Raw genomic sequence first — 22,311 nt, 5'->3', positions numbered from 1 at the left:
CCTCCGCGCCCCTTCCCCGGGGTCATCCCTAACTCTCCACCTTTCCCCATCCAAATATCCGTGTGCCACGTGGCACGCTGCCACCCCGGAGCATCCCCAGCACCTGGGGCACCCAGGACATCCTACGTGGGCTGCCTGAAAACACACGGGTGGCGTGCGGGCAGGTTCGCTCCTGGCTGACGGCCCCGTGCGAATTTCAAGCCCCGAGCGCGGAGAAGCCGGCGGCACGGGGGCTCAGGTCAGGGGATGTCAGCTGGCTATGAAATCATCCGACTTCCCGAAATAGGCACGGGCAGGGTGCTCGGCGCTCCGGCCGCATAATGCCTGGCCGGCAGCCACCGGAGCAGCTCTTCCTCCGCTCCCCTGCCTGCCGCGTGCGGCTGGGAAGCCTCCAGCCTCCCCCCGGGGCCCGGCGGTGATGTTTGGGTTTATTTGTTTGGTTGTTTGTTTGCTCCCGAATTGCAGCACGGGGAGAGCTCGTGGGCTTCTCTTCCCTGCACGCTGCCCTCGGCAGTGCTTAATGTCGCGGCCTGAGGGCAAACTGGGATGTCTTTGGGTCTTTTATTTGTTTTTATCGTTGTTTTTTTGGCGTTAGAATTGCTCACCTTGGTTGCAGGCTGGGGTTGGGATCTGTTACGCCGTGGAGAGCTCTCTGAGGTCTGTAGGCGGCTGTTTCCTCCTCGTCCCCCGGGACCCCTGTTGTTCTGGGAAGAGACATTTGGGGTAGGGCTGCTAAAAAAAATAATAATATAATAATAATAATATAAAAAAAAAAACGTGGCTCTGGTCCCAAAATCACACAGCTCCGCATCGGGGCAAGAGGACTGGCACAGCTCTGGGAGCTTAAATAAACCCAAATGTTTAAAAGCAAAACAAACCAAAGCAGCCCTCATGGGCCGATGGAAGCAGCCTGACGCCCGGCCTAGACAATTCGTAGCTGAGCAGATGCAAATTAGGGTAAAATAATGATTTCTTCTGACAAATGATGTGTTTGAAACGTGTAACATGGGACAGATGCACGTTGTTAGAGGATGCGAGTCTGCAGATGTGGTCTGCCAGAGGGACTGGGAATTTATTTCTCGCTTTGGGGTGCTGCTTGTGAAGAGGGTGCCAGGAGGGGTGGCATGATGGGGTGTCACGTATTTGGGGCTGTTCCTGCTCCCTCATTTGGGGCTGTGGGGGCATGGGCTGGGTGCTGGGGCTGGTGATGTCTCGGCTGGAGGTCGGGGAAGTTCTTGGGGAGCTGTGTCCTTCAAGGAGCACGGCACTTACGCATGCTGTGTACGCATCCTTCAAGGATTTTATGCAGCTTTTGATGCCTGTTTTAGGGCAAAAGTGGGGTCTCCCTGCTTGTTCTCACCGCCGGTGAAGGAGCAGCCTTTGGGCTACCTCCCCGCTGGGTTTTGGCTCCATGTACCAAAGGATAAAACCGTGCACGGAGGCACCCTGCCTGGCAGCAGGGGTCCTGGGGAGGAAGAAAACACCCGGGGAGCCCCCAGGAGCTGCTGGAGGATGGGGCTGGACTGCGGCATCCCGCTGGGACGGAGCCCTGACCCGGGGAGCGGGGCAGGAGGCGCATAGCAGGCATTGCTGGCATTCCTGCGCTGCCTGCCGCCCGCCCGCTCCCCCGCAGCACAGCACGGCTCTGCCGGAGGTCTCTTCCCTGGGTCTGGAGCCAGAGAGAGGCTTATTTATTTATTTATTTATTTATTTATTTATTTATTTATTGCCTTTCCCCTCCTCGTCTCAAAGAGGCTAACCCAGTGCAGGTCGCTGGGCGTACCTCCCAAACGCTCCCTGCCTCTGCAGCCGGGAGGGATCCATCCCTCAGTCTCCTTAGGTTGTCGGTGGGCACCCAAACCTCAGCAGGTCCCGAGTTCAACAGTGATTAAGCGTTGGTTAGAGCTGCAGCCGGCCTGCCCTGTGCAGAGCTGCTGAGCTGGAGGGGTTCAGAAAGGAGCTGCTGCCAGCAAGGGACTTACCGCGCCAACATCTTCCCAACCCCAGGCACTATCAGCTGCCGAAGAGCTGAGTTTCAAACTCCTGAACTAGCTGCAAGACGTCCTTTTATTTTTTTTTTTCTTTTCCCAGAATGCCTGAGCGCAGCGGTCGGTCCCTAAATGGCAGCCCTAGCTGTGCGTTTGCTCATGCTGTTGCGATGTAAATGTATGCAAAATGCACAATCCTCCTCGTGCTGCTGGCACCTCTCCAGCGCAGCCCAAGTTACCTGGCCGGGGCTTGGCACAGTCGTCCTGGAGGGTTTTGAGCCCTCCTTTTTGCTGAGCGTGGCCTTAAGCCAGGTTTTCTCTGGTGCCAGGAAGGATGAAATCCTATATAGCTGCTGTTTTAAATGCTGCTTACGCAGAGGTCTCCTGCAAGCCTGCTTCTGGGAAGTGTCCAGCAGAGGTTTGCAAAACCACGAGGCACTTCAGGCACTTTAATGCCTGGCTCCTCCAGAACTCCTGCTCCGTCAGGTACATCTCATTTCGTGGGACTTCTGCTGCTTCGCATAGCTGAGCTTTTTTTATCTTTTTTTTTTTTTTTTTTTTTTTTAAGCAAATTGGCAAAATTTCTGCATTTCAACAAGCTTGTTGAAAGCCCAATTTTGCATCCTCCGACCGCCACGTGCGCAGTTGGTGTGAAAATGGGTGCGTTTGGGCGGTTCTTTGCACAGAACACGTGGCGTCACCTGGAGCCCATTTCACTAAAACCTTCGAGATATACCTGCTTGCACCGCAGGGGGTGCAAAAAAAAAAAGCGTTAGGCCATTTGTATCTTGCTTGAGGAGAGGGAAGAAAAAAGAAGGCAAACAGCACAACCAGCACGGTTTGTGCAGGGAAACGGAGCAGGGTTTGAAAGCAATCTGCTGAGGGTGGGTGGGCTGCGGTCCCTGCAGGGGGGGGTGCGTGGTGGTGGGCTGGGGGTGCGCCTGGAGGAGGCGAGGGAGGCAGCTGGCTCCTCGCAAGCAGCGCTGGGTTTGGGGCGAGCTAATGGTTTCACAGCGTCATCCAGGGCAGGCAGGATTGCCTTCCCCCTGGGAGGGCCTGGTGCGGTGTTTGTCATCGTTTCAATTGCTCTTTCGGCGTCCTGACAGTCAGAGCAAGAAGGGCAAAGGTTCGCAGGCGGGTTTATGGCTCTGCCAGCGCTGCCTGACGTCGTAAGGAAGCAGCCTCCTGTCTGTGCCAGGCCTGGCACCGCTGTCGGCACTGTGTGACGAGGGGTGTGGGTGCCACGCCACGCTTGTGCTTCTTCCCGGGCTGCAGCGAAATGCTGAGGAGCCGGCAGCTGGACGGGGCTCTGCCCAGGGCCCGGCTCTTAGGTCAAGCTAAAACGAGTGAGTCTGGGTCAGCCCCTGGGACTTGAGCCTGGGAAATGTGCTGCGTAGTCCTGTTGCTTCCTTCTGAACCCTTTCCCATTGCTTCATGGAAGCAGGTGATGAAACAGGTGATGCTATGTCAGGATGTGATACTAGGGATTTCCACAGCGCTGTGCTTTGAGATAATTTCGCCCTTCTGTTTTGCCACACACTCCCTTTTTCACGTGCCTAGGGCCGTGCTGAGTCCATCACAGCAGCACGACGGGGTGCTCAGGTCACCATCCCCCCTGCCGGGTGGCACCGCTCAGTTTCGGGGCCTTTTTCAGCCTTCTGCATCCTGTGCATGCAGCTTCTGTTCCTTTTTCCTTTGGGAAGCCGCCTGGCCGTTGCCACATAAATCCAGCTGAACCGAATAGATACCAAGTTCCTGCACGCTTGACCTGGATATCAAAGGCACTGCTTTCTCCCAGACCTGCATAAAAATCAGCACTGCGCTCCCGCTGCTCTGGGGCTTGCTGAAAGAACAGTGGCATTCTGTCAAATTCCTATTGTTGCTTCGTTTTGGGATCCAGCAGCTAGTGGATGGCATCCCCTTAGGCCGGGCTGTGCTATTGTTTCAGATAACGTTTGTCAAATTGCTTGCAGGGGGGAAACTTGGAATACATTCTGTAAATCTCTCAGAATGAGATGCCTTTGCGTGGTGCGCTTCTAATTTTATTGGGACAGCTTAGGATCTCATTTTGCAAAGGGCTGTTGCCGTGCTGAGTTGTGCTGCAGTCCTTGTGGTTGGTGTGAAGTCTCACATTGGCTGTTTCCTAACTAAAAGCTCGAAACCTTTTGTCAACTTGGAGGTTTTTTTTTTCCCAGGATCTGAGCCTATAACTCCTTACAAAACCCTCTGAAGGGCATTACTCAGACCTGCTGATTTCAAAATGTAGACTTCAGTGAGTAATTTTTAATACCTGTGTTAGTTCTAGCTGAAAGAGGAGCCTGGGAACAAACGTGTGATGTGAAGAGCTGCCTCTCCTCTCCAGCTGCAGACCAGGAGCGTTGCTCCGCACCGCTAGCATCTAACGAGCCCCACAGGGCCGCCTTGTTTCTGGTGCGCTAAGCATTCAGTGCTGTTGCTCATTCATTCTTTATTAATTGCCTGAATTTCATAATTGCTGATTTAGTTACGTTATTGCCAGCTCGCCTTCTTTGGGTTTGCCATTGCTGTTCCGCCCGGCCACTCTCGGCTGCTTTCCGCGCCGCGTTGCTCAAGCTTTTCACGCGGGGTGGGTGAGCGCCTCGTTGGCGGGCAGTGAAATGGGTGAGTGAATGAATCCTGGCCGTGTTTCGCAAGCCGGGCTGTAAACCTCGCCGTGTTCAGCTTCTGCTTGCTGTCAGCCACATGGGTACATGCATGTGTCACCCCATTTTGTCACCGAGGTGGAATTGGGGTGGGCGCACTCCCCGGCGGTGCTAGCCCTGTGGTTGCCTTGGGGCAGTGCCTCCCTTAGTGCTGATCCTGAGCATGTTTTTCTCTTCTGAAGGTACCTGCCAGGCATTTTCTGGCTCTCTCAGTACCCGTGCATGCCAGGCTGGGTGCAGGACTGCCAGCCAGCCCCAGCCTCGGGAGCGATGTCCCGCGGGATGCTCGGTGCCTCTCGCCCTCCTGGCGGCCCTGCCCCGTGGGATCTTCTCCCTGCTCGGAGGAGCTGATGGGTAGCTAATTAAAAATACCGCAAATTCCAGCCAGATACGGGGTTTCCGAAGAATGTGCTGCCGCTGCTTATATTAGCAAGGGCTGATAAATAGCAGAACGCGTGTGGCTCAGCGCTGGTGTCTGCAGGGCGGCCTGGTTGCTGCTGCCCCATGGGGGTCTCCAAATGGGAATTCTGCAACGGGGGGCTGAGAGGCAGCTGTTATCCACAAGAACCTTATCCCCTTGACCGTGTGTTTGGTATTGATTTTTATCTGCTCTGATTTCTCCTGAAATGCTCAGGGTGAGGGCGGCTGCGGCGCGTGCCCCAGCGCGTCAGCTCAGCTAATGGAACTTGGGGGCAGAAAGGAAGGGGATGGAGGCAGCTGTATGGTGGGAAAGAGCGAGGCGAGCAGACGGAATTTATTGTGGAATAGTCAGTGTTATTGGAACACATATTTTGTGTGATAAATGGGCGTGCTGCTGTGATCTGGGCTTGTTTCAAAGCACCGAGCCCAGCTCTGCTCTGCCGCTCTCTCAGCGCGGGTATTTTTAGACCGATTCCCATTTATACCCGTCAGGACGCACGGCCGTCACAGGCAGTTACCAAAATTAAAGCAGAAATTGGATGGGAATATCGGCCCTGACCTTGTCAGCACAAACCACAGCGACAGCTATTTCGGATACACGCGCACCTCGGAGCTGTGCTGATCCATATGCACAAGCACAACCTCTGCTGACCCGCGGAGGAGCTCCACAAAGCGGCGTTAAGCCCAAGAACCAGCCTCCAGCACTTCGTTTCTCCCCCTTTCCACATCCCTGTGCCCCTCGGTGGATTGATAGCCACCGGCAGATCCTGACAGGGGCCGGGCAGGATGTTTTCGGCCCCGGTTCTGGCACCATCACAGGGAGGGCTTCCTGGCGCGCCTGCGCGTCGCCGGTGTCCGTGCGCACGGGGAGGACGCCGTGCTCGGCCCAGAGCTCTCCCCCAGCACCGGGGGACCAGCAGGGACCTGTCTCTGCCTGCCCGGGTAATCTGCTCAGCGTCCTCCTGCTGGGGCTGGGCTCGCTGCAGGAGGCTGCCTGCTGGGGAGGGGACCCAGCGGGAGAGGGGGGCGAGGGCAGCAGCGCAGAGAAAGGGCTGGTGGTTGGCAACCTGCGCCTGCACCCCTTGCCACGTGTGTGCGTCTTGTCTACGTGCGAGCTCTCCCAAGATTTTGGCCTAAAACTTGGCTCACAGGACATGTGGGCATGCCGCAGCACCACGCTGCATGCTTTGGTGTGATGCAGCCCTGCCCAGGGCTGGAAATCATCCGTGGACCTTCTCCCGTTAATGGCACCAGAACCAAGAGACCTTCCTTGCTCTTTGTTGCTCTTTTCCTGCAGAAACCATTCTTGCTCTTTGCTTTCCCAGCAATGGGCCAGGGCTGTGTCAGGTTCCCCTTCCAGGGGGCAGCTGCTGGGGCTCATCAGAGCTGGGGTTTTGGTGCCATTTCCTCGTGTGGGTCAGGAGAACGCAGCCCCAGTGCTGCTGTTAGCATCCCAGCAAGGGGCCTCCAGGGTCCCCTCTGGGTTATGCCTCACATTTCTGGCAAGCGTTGTCATTTCTTGTGTTTTCGCTGCCAGAAATGGCCAGATACGTAGCTTTCCCCCGGAGCTGTTAATTCTTGGGTTTCTGGAGCTGCAGAGCCTTGATTGAGCTCGCCCTCAGCTGTCACTTGGGAACAAGTTAATCCTTCATGAGCAGATCATTACCGCTGCTCCTCCGAAGGGCTGGGGAAGACTTCACAAGGCTGCTGCTTCTCTGTCCGTCAGTACTCTGAGCTGATGCTGGGTTGAAGCCTCGCTTGTGCTTTACCAGCTGGGACGGGGACAGCCCGCTGCATCTGGAGAGCTTCCACTGAGGAATCTCACATTTATTTGCTTTCTGCTAGCACTGACAGTAGTCCGCCCATTTCTGATGGAGAATGCTGGTGGGCAGATTGGGGTCTGCACCCACCAAGGTTTAGCTTTTGGACTGAAATGAGGGCGTCTCTGTTCAGGCTGATCTGTTTCAGATGCCTGTGCGTGTGGGGCGATGCCGAACCCGGAGAGGTGCCGTCTCCCTCCTCCAGCATCTCACCTGCCCGACAGCCTGCAGGCATGGCTAAAACTTTCCTTACACTTCTGCCGTGTAGGAGCCGTGAGACAGGGGCAGATAACACGTTTCTAGGGATGTGGAGGGGTTTTTTTATTGTGCTTTTCACACATACCCATCGCACTCAAGGCTCGTACATAATTTTACTCCAAACTGACAAGGGTACATGCGCTCCCTATTAAGTAACATATGTTCCTCTGCTCTCAAGAAAGGGCAGCTCTAATACCCTGCCAGTAGAAATGTGTTGTGCAATGATGCATACACCAGCTGGCATTATTTTCCATCTAAGAGCATGCCTTTGAAGTTATTTAAATAGCCAGCTCTGCATAAAAGACAGATGTTGAAAATAGACTCCCACTAACCTGAGGTCAGTGCTGAGGCTCTTGTGCTCCGCTGTTTAAAAATGTTTCTTTCCTAATTGAGAAGATAAACATGTGTTTTTTTTGTGGGGAATGTAAAATTAGAGGGTAGTGTCTTTATTCACTTGCTTCACGGCTGCTTGGAGTTTACAAGTCATCTAATAAATTTTTTTCCATTAGTGAGACATCCCTAGTTTCTGTCTTGAATACATTACCAAATAAAAAGCATATCTCAAAAGTCTGTTTGCAAGCCTTGAGCGTTTTAGCAGAGTTGTTAACTGGAGCTTCAGTCGGGCAAACTGAAGGACTGGGGAGCTGTGCAGGCCCAGGAAGAGAAGCATTTTTCCATGGCTCTTTCCCATTTCTGGGCATTTCCCTGAAGTTGTGCATCTTCTGGGATCATCACATTGCTATAGCCAAGGATTAATATAATTGATGTAAGCATGCAATATTTTTATGGATGTTTCAAAATCTAAAATTGGCCCCGAGAAGGGTAAAACACCTGGGTTGAAAGCCCAAAAACCTTCACGCCATCTGGGTAGTTGTGAGAAAGACGGTGACAGGCAAAGGGGGTGGTGGGGGAGCTGCACAGACCCTCTGCCTTCCTTCCTTCCTTGCTGCCAGGCTGGGTGATGATTTCTGAGCCTTTTCTGCATGAAACAGCAGGCTGGGCTTCATCTCTGCGAACTGGAGACATCTGTAGCCGAGCCTATCCTCCTGGTTCCCCCAGCGGGGGGAAATGTGGGTTTTTTCTTGAAGCAGCTGCTCCAGCACCGTTAGTGGGATGGGTTTTGCTCTCTCCATGTTTCCTTGCGGGTTGGTCCTTGGGCCCTGGGTGAGGTGGGTGTGCAGGGCCATGCTGAGCGATCTGCTGGGTTTTGGCACACGTGGAGCCGTGCTCGGTCTCGGTGAGGAGCTCGTTAGGGCTGGGAGATCTTATCGTGCGCGTGGGGATGCAGGATGTGACTCCCAGCGAGAGCTGCTCTGGCGTCGGCCCAGCATCCCTGGAAACGTGCGGGTTGTCTTCTCCTCCGGATCCCTCCTGGCTGATCCCTCCGCAGGCTGGGATGCAGTAACAGATCGCTGAGCGGAGCAGCGGCACCGTGAGCCGGGAGGTCTGAGCAAGCCCTGCACAGCTCTGAGTTCATCCCTTACAGCCTGTGTGGCTCCAACCTGGCTCACAGAAACTGCAGGGACCTGGCCCTGGCTCTGACCCTGCCCAGAGCTACTGCTTGGGGTGAAACCCGCTCGGTTTGCTGAGTTACAGCCTCGTGAGCGGGGCAGAACAAATTGCGTGCTGCTCCCACAAGGTGCCGGTGTTCCTACTTGCCCTGCTGCTCCCTTCTCCTGCTGCTCTCCCTCCCTCCCAGCCTGTTTGTTTCAGCTCGGGGTCTCTTCCCCAGGGTCACCCGCAGCCCGTGTGCGTTTTGGGGTGCCCGTGCTAACGAGCTGGGGCTGGGGCAGGACGTGGGGCAGCTCCAAGTGCGTGGCTCAGGCTTGCAAGGGAGCTTGGCTCTGGTCTAGGCACTGGGATAAAGGGCGAGATTTATGAGAGCGCTCAGCAGATCTGGCTGCTGGGTCCTCCTGAGCGCTCGCTTCCCTCACTGCCTTCAGTTCCTGCTGGAGTTCTGCCCTCGGCACGCGGGGATTTGGCTTTGGCACGGCACGGGCGGGCGAGGGATGAGCCCAGGCAGTGCCCCTGGCCTGCAGCCATGGGTAGGGCCAGGCGTGTGGGAGCGTCTGCCGGGCTCTCTGTATCCCCTGCGTCCCATATAACCCGTGTGGGGTTTGGTAACCTCTCTGCTAAGCGCCCGGCTCTGTCTGGGCGGTTTTACCGGGGCTGGTGCTCACTGAATCCCAGGCTAAAAATAGTCCCTCTAACCACGAGGTGTTTTTTGGGCTGCTATTTCTCCAAGCCCAGGTTAATTAGCACTCGGGGTCTCCCCGAATAGAAATCCCCTGGCTCCAGCAGCTGGGTGCTGATGACCAGCGAGCAGCAGGACCTGTACAGCAGGAGGCAGCACCGGGGCCGTGGAGCATCCGCCACATGGCACACGGGGTTTTGGAGAGGGATTTGGGTTGCCTGCTGCTGAGTGCTCAGGCTGGAGCCCACCTTTTTGGGGCTAAATCGGGATGGTTGGGTTTCAGAGGCACCGCTGTGGTCTTGGCACTGATCCTTAGTAGTGACAGGGGGCTCCTCGTTGGCCAGCTTTGGGGGCAGCCCCCTCCAGCAGGGACGCAGGGAAAGAGCCCTGCAGGCAGCTCGTGGGTGGTGGGGGATTTGGGGGCTGGCTGCAGGCACGGCAGGAGCCCGAGCTCTGCGTCCTGCAGCCCATCACCACGGCTTTGGAGCACGTGGGCTTGCCCAGGCTGCCCGGCGTGCGCAGGGAGAGGCCGAGCTGCGTCCCCCCACCGGGCGCTTCTCTGAGTCATCGGGATCGCTCATCCCCACCAGCCGCTTCCAAGTGGCTTTGAGGAATTGTATTTTCGTGTCTTTTGTCATGAAATTGCAGATCGGGGCCAGCAGCTCTCCCTGCTGCCGGAGCTAATGCAGCACGCGGCGCTGGAAATGGCACCGAGCAGGGCTGTGCGTGGGGCTCCTGGCTGATGCTCCCCATATGGGCTAACGAGGGGATTAATTAAATCCCTCTTCTGCACGTAGAGGCCGTGGGGCTGCTGTGCCGGGAGGGGGCTGTGCCCTGTGTGTGGGACCGGTGCTCTGGGGACCCGGTGTGAGTGGTGGAGCGGTTCTGTGGGTCCCCCGAAATCCCACCGAGATGGAGGTGGGGGCGAGGGGAGCAAAAAGCGGGTCACGAGCACGATTCCCATGCTCACAGTGCAGGGCTGTGGATCCTCGGTGGCTCTCAGGCTCAGCTGGCCCAGTGCCTGCTGTCCCCAGGGCCACGAGCGTGTGCCTGGACCCACTGCTGGGGGTCCCCCACCCCACAAAATGCCATGGTTTTACCCCAAAAGCACGGCTCCTGCAGAGGACAGGATTTCTGGGTGCAGTGCAGGAGTTTGCTCAGCCAAAAGGAGCGCCTGAGCTGTTCCCCCCCCCCACCCCATTTATCCCCTCGCTGCTTGTAGGGCTGTGCGTGCAGGAGGGGCTGGATTTAGGGGCATCGTGGTCTCTGCCCGGGGCTGGGCCGGAGCTTTGTGTTTAGCCACTGATCTTTGGAAGTTCCTGAGTTTTATTTCCCATCCAGTGACTTCTAACTGAAGTGGGTAATCGCATTATGCCACCTCCCCCGGCGCGGCTCTTGGAGCCCTCAGGAATCCTCTGTTTCCGTGCCGAGCCCCCCGCGCCCCCGCTGATGTAGCATTTCTCCTCCCGGAGCTCCCCGACAGCCACAAACCCCCCCAAAACCCGTGGGGCCGGGAAATCACCCCTCTGCAGGGGATGTGGCCCCTGAGAGCATCCTCAGAGCTCACCCAGGCCTCTCTCTGCAGTATGAGTTCAAAGCCAAGAACATCAAGAAGAAGAAGGTGAGCCTCGTCGTGTCGGTGGACGGCGTGAAGGTCATCCTGAAGAAGAAGAAGAAGGTAGGTGGCCACGTGGCAGGACACCTTGGGGTGATGGGGACCCGTGGGGTTTTTGGGCAGGGGAGGCCGTCAGCTGGGGCTGGAGAGCAGCGAGCAGCGTCCCAGCACCGCCTCGGCCCCGTGCTCGATCTCGAGGGCAGCATCTGACGTACTCATTTTCAGCTTCTTCCCTTGCAGAAAAAAGAATGGGCCTGGGATGAGAACAAAATGCTCGTCATGCACGATCCCATCTACAGGTAAGGCTGAGCCCCGGGTCCGGCAGCGGCCGCTCGCAGATCCCTGCCCTGCCGGGAGGAGGAGGGCAGCTCATGCAGAAAAGCCTCCTCCTCCCCCCAGGCTCCCCAGGACAGCCACTAAGCCCTTGTTAATGATCCCAATTAGAGCCATAATTAGTGCTGGGAGGGGGCAGGCGCCCGAGCCAAGAGGCCACCTCTCCAGAGAGGCACTCAGGTCTCGTTCCCATGGGTGCCCCGTGGTGCTGCCCTGCGTGGGCTGAGCAGAGAAATCCCTGGGCAGCCTTCGCAAAGTGTTTGCTGCAGGTTCATGTTCTCCGTGTGGGCAGCACGGCTGCCAAAAAAATAAAATATAAAACGGATGGGCTTTAGCAGGGCTGTGCTGCAGAGGCTGGGCAGCTGCCAGCACCCCGGAGAAGAAAAGAGGCTGTGGCCTTGCAGTGTCCTGGACATGGTGGGCAGTGTGTGCTGGGGGCAAACCGACTCCGTTTCCCTCCTGGCAGGATTTTTTATGTGTCCCACGACTCCCAGGACCTCAAGATCTTCAGCTACATCGCCAGGGATGGCTCGAGCAACGTCTTCAGGTGCAACGTCTTCAAATCCAAGAAGAAGGTGAGGATGCTGGGGGGATGGCCCTCGGCTGGGGGGGGTGGGTGTCCCGGCGGGGTGGCCGTGCTGACGGAGCTCTGCTCGCCTCCTCGCCCGCCGCAGAGCCAGGCCATGCGCATCGTCCGCACGGTGGGGCAGGCCTTCGAGGTCTGCCACAAGCTGAGCCTGCAGCACACCCAGCAGAACGCCGACGGGCAGGAGGACGGGGACAGCGAGAGGAACGGGGACGACCTGGACGTCCCAGGTACCGTGCCGGGGTGAGGTTAGGGGGGGGGGACTTCAGAGCCGCCGTCTCTCCGCGGTGCTGGCTGCTGGCTGCCACCTGCGGGGAGCGGATTTGCACGGCGCTGTGCCCCGCAGAGCCGGGGGATCTCACCCAGCGAGGAGCCTTGGCTAGGTGTCAGCCGGCATCCGCGCAGACATCCCCCGTGCTGCGAGCCCATTAGCGGGGGCAGCGGGTGCCCGAGAGCTCTCCGTGCTCGGCTGCGCATGCTGCAAGCGTTTCCTCGCCGCTGCCAGGACGGGGGCCAAAGCAGGGACTGTCCCCATGTCCCCAGGCTGGCTGCTGGCCCTCTGAGTGTGTACGGGTGTGAGTGTGGAAATGCTGCACCCCTGGAGGCTGTGGGGTCCCCCCGGCACAGCCCACCCTCTGCAGCTGCATTGACCTGGGCAGCTCCCCGCTTGTTTTTCCTCTCCACAATGTACCGGCCGCGGTGTGCAGCTCCCCGGGGGATTTCTGAGCATCTGTTTTTTTTATTTCTTTATTTTTTTTTTGTCTCTTTTCCCGTCACCTCCTGTTTACCTTTAGCTCTCTGTGCCTCCTGATGGCCCATTTCCCCCGAACAAACACAGAGGCTGTTCCCCGGGTGTGTTTCGGCCATGAGCCCTGGGCAATGGGGTGGCGGGGGGGGATGTATGGGGGTCCCAGCTCTGTCCCTGCCCTCCCGCAGCCTGCCGCCTCACCGCCGTGGAGCGGGCAGCCACCTCGGCCGAGGAGACCGACATCGACGCCGTGGAGCTGCCGCTGCCCGGGGCCGGCATCCTCGACTTCAGCCGCGGCGTCACCGACCTGGACGCCGTGGGCAAGGAGGCGAGCGCCGACGCCAAGGTTTGTGGGACCTTCTGAATCCCCGTGCCCAGGGGAAGGGGCTTTTTTCAGCATTGCCCAGCTCCCGGAGCAAAGCCATTGGCCTCTGCCCTCTGGCTGGGGGCCTGGGGTGCTCCTGCAGAGCACTGGGCTCGCCACAGCCGTGCCCTGATGGGTGTGTGCCCTTGCTTTGAATGCAGCAGCCCGTCCCCTGCGTGCTTCGGGGGCACTGATGGGGTGACGCTTTCTCTGTGGGTGTGTTGCAGGGCTGCCTCCACCCCGAGGACATCCTGACGGCCTCGCCCAAGCTGCTGCTGCCCTCGTCCGCCCCGCTGCCCGACCTGGGCACGCCGCTCTCTGCCCACCACCAGATGCAGCTCCTGCAGCAGCTCCTGCAGCAGCAGCAGCAGCAGACGCAAGTGGCCGTGGCGCAGGTTCGTCCCACCATGAGTTCCTGGACCTCTACCGGTTACCCCAGCTTTCCTCGCCCCCTGACACCCCCCAGAGCTCCCCAAAGGTGTTTCCAGATATGTGTAGAAGTTCCTTGAATTATGCCAAGTGCCCTTCCTGGGTGCTGTCCCAGGGGGCTGGTGGCACAAGCCACTGCCACTGTGCCAGCGGTGACATTTGGGCTCTGCTCGCTGCCTCCCTGCATCCCTGGTGCCTGTGTTGGAGGCAGCATTGGGGCCGGGAGGAGGGATGCTCTCCGGGCTGGTGCTGTCAGCGCTGAGCTTCTGCACCTGCTTAGCATTTAATTGTGGCTCCACCTCTGCCAGTTCCTGCTTTGCCCACCAGTGTTGGGCAGAGAGCTCCTCCACCTCCCACGTGGTCACTTTTCAGGCCAAAGTAAAACCGATTTTGATTTTCTTTCTCCATCAAATTCATGCTTTGTCTCCCTGGGGGTCTCGATCCGTGCTGGATAGAGGAGCGCTGCGTGCGCACAGGAGCCAGGGATGCAGGCAGGGTGGGTGCAGTGCCAGCGTGGCTCCTGGGTGGCTCTGTGCTGCTGTCCCCATGCCTGGAGCACGCTCCTGGGGCTCTGCTGGCTGCAGCTGACAGCAGAGCTGCCCCGGGTCCCACCCAGCAGTGTCCCCATCCTTCCCAGGGCCCTGGGGCAGGGCTGACATATTGGTAGCTGTGCTGAAACAAACAGGCGCTTTGCCCCTGGGCAATTCCTGCCAGCTTTTCCACCCTCGGGCTTGCCCATCGTCATCACACTGGTGTGACGGGGCTGTCCCCTGTCCCGCAGGTCCACCTGCTGAAGGACCAGCTGGCCGCGGAGGCAGCAGCCCGGCTGGAGGCGCAGGCACGCGTGCACCAGCTCCTGCTGCAGAACAAGGACCTGCTGCAGCACATCTCGCTGCTGGTCAAGCAGGTGCAGGAGCTGGAGCTGAAGCTGGCGGGGAACAACACCAGTAAGTGCTCCCTACCCCGTTCTCTCCCCCTGCAGCTAACAGGATCCCCGTTTTGCACATTTCCCATATTTTGTGCAGGGCCGTGTTAGTGCCCTTCTGGCCCAGCTTGTGCACGTGCAGATTGTGTGGCCGTCAGCTCCCTGCAAGAGCTGGGTGGGAGACAGAAAACCTTTCCTCCTGGCTCTTTGCAGGCCCCCTGGGACTGTCCTTCCCCTGGAGGGGGTCCGCAGCCTGCTGTGGCAACCAGGAGGACCAGGGTGGCTCTGTGACCACCTCTCAGCCGTGCCCTTCTCTTGCAGCGGGCTCCCAGGACAGCCTGCTGGAGATCACCTTCCGCTCCGGCGCCCTCCCCGTGCTCTGCGACCCGACCACCCCGCAGCCCGAGGACAGCCACCTGCCGCAGCTGGGCCCCGGCTCGGGCTTCCCCAGCGCCCTGGGCAGCCCCATAGGTAGGAACGACTGCCTGGTGAAGCTGGAGTGCTATCGTTTTCTGCCGGGCTCGGGGCCGCACGCCGCGGAGCCGGCGCTGGGCAGCCTGGAGCTCCTCAAGTTCCGCGAGTCGGGCATCGCCTCCGAGTACGAGTCCAACACGGACGAGAGCGAGGAGCGTGACTCCTGGTCCCAGGAGGAACCCCCGCGCCTGCTCAACGTCCAGCCCCGGCAGGATTTGGGAGACAGCCTGGAGGACGAGATCGCGGTGTAGGGCACGGCGGGAGGTGGCGTGGAGAGACGGGAGCCCTGGCGGGGCCGGGGACGGAGGAGGGAGCGCATGGCACCGTGCCGTGCCTGGGGGAAATAAGTGGCACCCGGAGACGTGCCAGCTCGGCAGGAGCAGGGCACAGCCCTCGTCCTTCCCCAGGCTGTGTCCCTGCTGCCGGCCCCGTTGTCCCGAGCTCAGCACCCTCAGCTTCGTGCCAGGCTTGCGCTGCGCCCTGGTCCCCCGTGCCTGCCCCCGGGCTACATTGAGAGGTCAGGAGGAAGGGAAGCAAAGAGCCCCCAGCACCATCGCGGCCCCGCAGGGCCCTGTCGTGCTGCTGGCATCGCTGCCAGAGCCCCGTGGCACACAGCAGCCCCCAAACTGCAGGGGTCAGCCCGTGCCTCCCGTGCCGGGTTGGGAGGTGGTGGAAGTGGTGGAACTGCGGGGGGAGCGGTGAGACGGGTGGGGGTCTTTGCTGGGGGAATGAGAGAGCAGTTGTGGGGTGGTGAGCGGGGATGGGAGGGAGCCAAGAGGCAGTATGGGGCGGTGAGTGGGGTTTCTGCATGTGGAGGTGGTGGGAGAGGAGGCGAGAGCAGGGGGACACCGGGGATGAGCCTGGGAAGGTGAAGGGGTGCGAGGAGGTGGCACGGGATGGCCGGGCACGGGCAGCATTGGCAGGGTGCTGGGGTTTGTGGTGTTTTGGGACGGGGTTGGTCCCTGCCCGAGGCAGGAGGGGGGTGTGTGGGCACTGCCTGCCCCTCCCCAGGGCTGCAGAGTGGGGAGCCAGGGAGCGCAGCATGGGGTGTGCAGTCCTTCCCCTCGCTGCCCGGTCCTCAGCACGGCTGCCAGGCTTCGAAGCCTTTCTGGTGCTCATGTTTTTAAGTCCTTCCCTGCACCCACCGCCACCACCGGCTCCCTGCTTCGCTTTATGGACAAAACCCACCCCATTTCCCAGCAGGTGCTTGCCTGCAAACCAAGGCTGGCAGTGGCCGTGCGGGGACACACACAGAGCCTCCGTGGGGAGCGAGCTCTCCTCCTGCAGGCACCCTGCTCGTCTGGATTTGGGGTGGTTGCTGAGCCCTATTTGGGGGGTCTCTGCCCCCCCAGGAGGTGATGCCAGCTGTGCACACTGCTGGGAGCTGCCCGGCAGCAGCGGGTGGCACGGGTGAGGAGCGGCTGTGCACGGGGGCTCCTTCACGAGCCTGGTTTGCACCCTCCAGAGGGGCGAATCGGGGATGTCAGGGTCCCCCAGCAGCCCCCCAGAGGCCGGTGGTTGTCCTTAGGGCCCCCCAGAGGAGCTTTTCCCTTCTCTACGAGCACATTTATCAGCTGCCCGCTGCTGCAGCCTCCAAGAGGCCACGAGCCAGAGCCCTGATGCCCCCCTGAGGAAATGCTGGGAGGGCTGGGGGCTGGCACGGTCATTTTCCCCTCCTTCCACCCTCCTGTCCTGCTTCTGCTTCGCTTCATTGCTTGCCTGCTGCTCTCCCCTTGGCTGGCTCTGTCTCTGCTCGCTGTGCCTAACCCCTGGCTGCGCATCTCCCCGCATCGAGCTCGTGCCCTGCTCCCTGCCGAGGGAGGCCGGTGGCATCCTCCTGTCCCCATCCCCTCGGGGCTGTGGGTGAGCCCCCCGGGGTGGGCGAGGGCTGTGCTGGGTGCTGCCCACCCAGCAGGAGTGTGGGCGCTGAGGGCAGGAGCTGGGGGTCCCGGTGGGCCTCCGAGCAGCAGCCAGGGGCTTGCTGGGGACACGAAGGTCGAAGGGACCGTGGGATGGTGGAGTTCAGGGCCCTTAGGGCAGGGAGGAGGGTGAAAGGTAAGCTCGCAAGCCTGGGCTTCACCCGGGGGTGAAGTTAGGGAGGCTAAAGCCAAAACGGAGCTGAAGCTGGTCAGGGATGGGGGCACCCTCACGAGGCTGCCCGTGCCACGGAGCTGGGGGCAGTGGGTGACACCGGGAGCCCTGGACGGGCTGGAGAGGCGGCTGGAGGGACCGCAGGAGCTCCACGAGGGGCAGCACCAATTCCCTCCTTGGAGATCCTCAAAAACCACCGGGACGTGGTCCTGGGCAGCCTGCTCTGAGCATCCCCGCTTGAGCAGGGCTGGGAGTGGGTGCCATCCCGAGGGCCCTTCCAGCCTCAGCCCTTCTGTTCTCCTCCTCACCCGGCACTGCCTACCGAACGCCTCTCTGGCCTCTCACTTTTGTTACGGACCTTGACTGGGAATTTATAGCTCTATTTTTTGTCCTTTCTTTTTCCTACAACTGTCGTGTTACTAACCGTCAACTCAGCCTATCTGGGAAACCGATCTGTCAATGTAAGTGCACTTAACCCTTGGGTGTCGTCATCAGTTGATTGGCTTTTGCTAAATAAATCTTTCTATTTCTCAAGGCTTTCTGTTGTCTCTTCCTTCTCGCTGGCTCTCTCTTTCTGTACTCCTCCTGCCCTCCACGCTCTGCCAGGCCGGGCTGGCAGCCAGCACCGGCACCCCCGGCATCACGCAGCCCCCTCAAAACCCAGCATCCTTCCCCGCGGGACCCCCAGCCTTCCCCTGCAGCTCAGCTCTGCCTGGCTTGTGGTGCCAACAGCAGGCTGGCTGTGAGAGCGAGGTGCCCCGAATGATTTTTTTGGGGTAGAGGCACCGTGTGGGCTCATCTCAGGGCTGGCAGACGGTCGGAGGGTGCCCGATGCTGCCTCGAGGGTATCCAGACGCTGAGCGGCGCCTTCCAGGCTCCGTGACTCTTTTTTTTGGAGGGCTGCTGGGAAGAGAAAAGTCAGAAACAGGCTCTGAAAGGACATCAGGAGCAGTGTGTCAGCGAGGGGCTGCGGGAGAGCAGCAGGCCCTGCTCCGCGTGGCGTTTATTGCGCTGCTGGCTGCAGCGATGGAGCAGTGCCCTCCCGCGGCGGCTGGGGCTACTGGGGTGCCGGGGGGCCCTCCTGCGCCTGGCTCTCCTTCTCCAGCAGCACCTTGAGCTTGCGGTAGTACGCCTTGCAGCTGTAGCCCTCCTGGGAGCTGTGCTGGATGTGGGTCTTGACCGCCCAGAGCGTGGGGAAGACGCGGCAGCACGCCCTGCACTTGTAGCCGTGCCGCGGCACCGGCTGGCCCCGCGCGGCCGCCAGGATGTCCCGCACGGTGATGCTCACCCTGCCGCTGGTCTGCCGGCCCCTCTGGGAGGGCTGGGGACCCTCCGAGGAGCAGGAGGAGGAGCAGATGGTCTCCGAGAGGCGGTCGGCTTCCTCCGGCTCCTGGGCGCCGGTGGCCAGGCTGGAGGAGAGGTGCTGCTGGGGGGCTGCCGCGGTGCGGATGAAGTAGCTGTACGGTGAGAACCAGGGCCGGTAGATGGTGCGAGCAGGGAGCTCGCTGCCCGCTGAGGCTGCAAAGGGAAGGGCAGCAGTGAGGTGGGGGTCCCTGTATGAGCCTGGTCCAGCACAGAGAGCATCCCCTCCAGCGTGGGACACGTGCGGGATGCTGGTGAGACACCCACCAGCATGAGGAGGGCTCACCCTGCGGCCAGCTGGGGCTGTCCCTCGCGGAGCTGCACGGGCACGGGGGCGAGCTGGCACTGCTGGAGGCAGCACCCGCAGCCTTCGGGGTTCCTGCTGGGAAGACGTGGGGTGAGAAAGAGGGCAGCGCAGAGGCGGGCTGCGCCAGCAGGACCCCCCCGGTGTCTAAAAAGCACCCTTTGCCACGTGGGGCCCCCTTCCCCTGCCCACCCCGGCAGGTTTGTCCCGCCGGAGCATTGCGTGCCCCCCTGCCTGGGTGCTGCCCGCGGGCACCGGCCTCAGTGGGCAGGCCCCGGGGGCAGGGGGGCTCCAGGCTGCCCCTCCCAGTGCCACGGGGCATGGCCCCCACCCAAAGGGACGGCACCGCAAAGCTCTCCATCGCCCCGGTGCAGCTTCCGTGCCAGGCCCCAGCGCCACGCTGCCATGGTTTCGGCAGCTGATGTCACTGAGGGCACCCCAGGGAGCTGCTGGGCACCGGGCACAGCCCCTCCGAGGGTCTTCAGGGACCCGGTGCTCAGAGACCCGCTGGCTCTGTCCCTCGGGGCTGCCAGGGCGCAAGGGGCGAGGTGTGGGGGTGCTCAGCCACACAGGCTGCAGCTGGCCCAGCGCAGGGTGGTGCAGAAACATCGGGGTTTTGTGCCCGCACCCGCTGAATCCCATCGCTTTAGGCAGCCAGGCAGGGGATCGGCACCGCACCTCGCCTGGCAGCATGGAGAGAGCATGCAGAAGGGCCAGGCCTGCTGTCCCCTTGGTAAACCCTCTTTTTCTCTCTTTTTTTTTTTTCCCCCACAACCTGCTTCCCAAGCTGCTCGGCACCAGGTAAGAGACGCTCTTGGTGTGCTGTCAGTGCCAGCATGGTGCCCTGGGCTTGCTGCTCCCTCGTCTCACCCCGCGCTGTCCCCGCTGCATGCACTGCCCTGCGCAGGCACGGCACGGCTGCAGGGCCACGGGAGCAGCCTCCCTGTCCCCAAACCGTGTCCCCAACTTGCTGCTGGTGGACAGCCCTGAGACATTCACCCCCTGCAGCCCAGCTCACGCCCGCTCTCCACTCCCTTTCCCTTCCAGTGGACCAGAGCATGTTTGAAAACGCCAGCGCCAGCACGGCCCCCACCCCGCGCCCGCAGCACGGCACCACAGGTGCCCCGGCGCAGCCCTCCCGCCCTGCCGGCAGCCAGCACCTCCGCAACCTGGGCAAGGCCGTGGGGGCCAAGGTGACCGATCTCCTGCGCCGCAAGGAGCCGGCCGGCCCCCCTGGCGTGGGGGTGACGGAGGTGAACGCCAGCGCCGGTGCCGCGCTGGGCACGGGACAGCCGGGAAACGAGGAGGGGTGAGTGTCCCCGCTGCGTGTGCCCCGGGGCAGGGAGGTTTGGGCAGGCTGCAGGGGTCCTGGTGTGGGGCTGTGTGTCACTGCTGCGCTCTGCTTGCAGGCCCCCGGGGCTGGACGCCTTCCCCCGGCTGGACCCGCCGCCCCCTGTCGCCAAGAAGAGGACTCCGCGTGCCCTGAAGACCCCGCAGGACATGCTCATCGCACCCCAGCCCGTGGGCAGCAGCGTGGCGGAGCCCCCCGAGCCGCCCCCAGCACACCCTGACCCTGCCGAGGAGTGGCTGGGGGCAAGGGACCTGTCCCCTCCTGAGCACCCTGGGGTGCTCGGCGCAACCGGTGCCTCGGCACCGAGTGGAGACCAGCCGCCTGGTGCCCTCCCCGTGCCCGACCTCATCCACAAAGGCAGCCTGGAGACCTCACCCCGCAGCGAGAAGTCCCCCCGGGGCCCAGGGCTGGAGCATGAGCTGCCGGGGAGCGCGGGGCACCCAGAGCCCTGCACCCCGAGCCGGGAGGCAGAGGGTCCCCATCCCGACCTGCTGTCCTTCGAGTAGCAGCGGGAGAGGGGCACGGTGGGGGCTGGATCTCCCAAACACATCTCTCGCTGCCGCTTGCTGTTCTTGGGGTCGCTATTTTGGGGACGGGGGGGAACCCCAGGCTAGCAGGAGCCACTCCTCAGCCATCATTCCTGAACCCCTCCTCCCTAGATGCCCAGGAGGAGCACTGCCTGTCTTGCCACCGCTTCTGCAGCCTCATGTGCGGGTGCAGAAGTGCCAGGACCCTCCTCACGCCCACATCCCACCCCCTGTGCCCACTGAGCAGCCCCATCCCGGGCTGCCCGCAGGCCCTCCCAGCCCTGCCGCACGCTGCCCCCAGCCCCGAGCCGTGTCCAGAGGCCGTCCCGTCCCTTTGCGGTGCCATCTCTTTGCTGTGGAGCCCCAGCCCGTGTTCGTGGCATGGGGAGGACCGAGCTGCCCCGGTGTGCACCTCACTCTGTGTGGGCCACCTCCCCTGCCCTCTGGTATTTTGGGGAGCGGTGGAGCTTCTGCGGGAGACCGGGACACGAGAAGCCACGCAGTCCCCTGATACCACTCCATGATCGCTTCTGGAGAGGTTATCCCGCACAGGGACCCCAGGGCGGGTGCGAGGAAGCAGCTATAGGATGGCACGTGTTACCTGGAGCATCCTCGCCTCAAAGGTGGGCACAAACTGCCTTTGGGCAGGGCTGGGACAGGTCTCACAGCCCCACCGGTGCCACTGAAGGGTGGACAACCCAAATGGGACCTTGTAAAGCCACAAACTGCCTTCCAGCAGTAGTGTTGAGGGCACCGTGTCCCCTGGAGCTGGTGGCAGGCGTGCGGCAGGGTCTGGGGCACCAGAGGTGGGCTGAAGCCTCTCCTCCTGCTGCCCCCGAGCCCATGGGTGCCGGGACAGAGAGCCTGTAATGGGATTGTGCTGTGCGTGGCCGCTGCCACCCCAAACACTGGTGTGTGTGTCCGTGCCACCCACTGAACGCCTGTAGGGCCGCCTCGATGGGGACCAGGGCTCGCAGCCCCTCTCTGAGCACCCAGTGTCTTCCACCCCTGCGCCCCACAGCGGGTCCCGTCCCTCTATTTATGGCCTCCGGGCTGCACGTGTACTTGGGGCCAAAAGATGCGGATTGCACAATAAACGGCTGGGGTTGTTTTTTTTATTATTATTATTATTATTATTAATCGCTGACACCTAGCACCCCTTTTGTGGCCCCAGGGGGGTGCTGAGGGGGAACCAGGGAGGAACTGGGGGAAACCGGGGTGGTGAAGGGGGAACCGGGGCTGTACTGAGGGAACTGGGGGGGTGTTTGGGGGGTAACAGGGAGGAACTGGGGGGGGACCGGAGCGGTGCTGGGGGGGATCTGGGGCTGTAGTGAGGGGACCAGGGGAGTGCTTGGGGGGTACCGGGGCCGTACTGAGGGGACCGGGGCTGTACTGAGGGGACCCGGGGGGTACTTGGGGGAGACCGGGGCTGTACTAAAGGGGACCAGGCGGTGCTGAGGGGGACCGGGGCTGTACTGAGGGGACCGGGGGAGTGCTTTTTGGGTACCGGGGCTGTACTGAGGGGACCCGGGGTGGTGCTTGGGGGTACCAGGGGGGCGCTGAGGGGAAACTGGGGCTGTGCTGAGGGGACCGGGGGGGTACTTAGGGGTACCGGGGCTGTACTGAGGGACCCGGGGGGTGCTTGGAAGGACCGGGGAAGCGCTGAGGGGAAACCGGGGCTGTGCTTAGGGGACCGGGGGGGTGCTTTGGGAGACCGGGGCTGTACTGAGGGGACTGTGGCGTTGCTCAGGGGTACCGGGGAGGCGCTGAGGGGAGCGGGGCGGTGCTTGTGGGGTACTGGGGCTGTACTGAGGGGACCGGGGCGGCGCTGAGGGATCGCC

General features: G+C 61.1%; 2 protein-coding genes across 4 annotated transcripts in view; one reads left to right on the top strand and one right to left on the bottom strand.

The window, feature by feature from the left end:
- The window catches only part of NOS1AP (nitric oxide synthase 1 adaptor protein), a 28,179-nt gene extending 6,591 nt beyond the window's left edge, over nt 1-21,588 (top strand). Inside the window, exons 3-12 of one of the 3 annotated variants that reach the window (XM_084528193.1) lie at nt 10,947-11,039; nt 11,217-11,275; nt 11,776-11,884; nt 11,984-12,125; nt 12,832-12,989; nt 13,235-13,402; nt 14,218-14,383; nt 14,683-14,832; nt 19,640-19,901; nt 20,002-21,588. In XM_084528193.1, coding sequence (XP_084384319.1) covers nt 10,947-11,039; nt 11,217-11,275; nt 11,776-11,884; nt 11,984-12,125; nt 12,832-12,989; nt 13,235-13,402; nt 14,218-14,383; nt 14,683-14,832; nt 19,640-19,901; nt 20,002-20,449 — 1,755 coding nt within the window. In that variant the 3' untranslated portion in view covers nt 20,450-21,588. Of the gene's footprint in view, nt 1-10,946; nt 11,040-11,201; nt 11,276-11,775; nt 11,885-11,983; nt 12,126-12,831; nt 12,990-13,234; nt 13,403-14,217; nt 14,384-14,682; nt 17,464-19,639; nt 19,902-20,001 lie in introns of those variants that run through there. The other 2 variants (XM_084528192.1, XM_084528194.1) reach the window with 2 other exon arrangements.
- On the bottom strand, nt 17,172-19,234 carry SPATA46 (spermatogenesis associated 46; the record flags this gene model as incomplete). Its single annotated transcript, XM_084528646.1, has 2 exons — nt 17,172-18,739; nt 19,163-19,234. The coding sequence occupies 2 exons, from the start codon at nt 19,232-19,234 to the stop codon at nt 17,984-17,986; spliced, it is 828 nt and encodes a 275-aa protein (XP_084384772.1). The 3' UTR covers nt 17,172-17,983.
- Nucleotides 21,589-22,311: the final 723 nt, after the last annotated feature.

The sequence above is a fragment of the Aythya ferina genome, assembly GCF_964211825.1.
Source record: "Aythya ferina genome assembly, chromosome: 8".
Lineage (NCBI taxonomy): Eukaryota > Metazoa > Chordata > Aves > Anseriformes > Anatidae > Aythya > Aythya ferina.
This window is presented reverse-complemented; position numbering and strand designations above follow the sequence as displayed.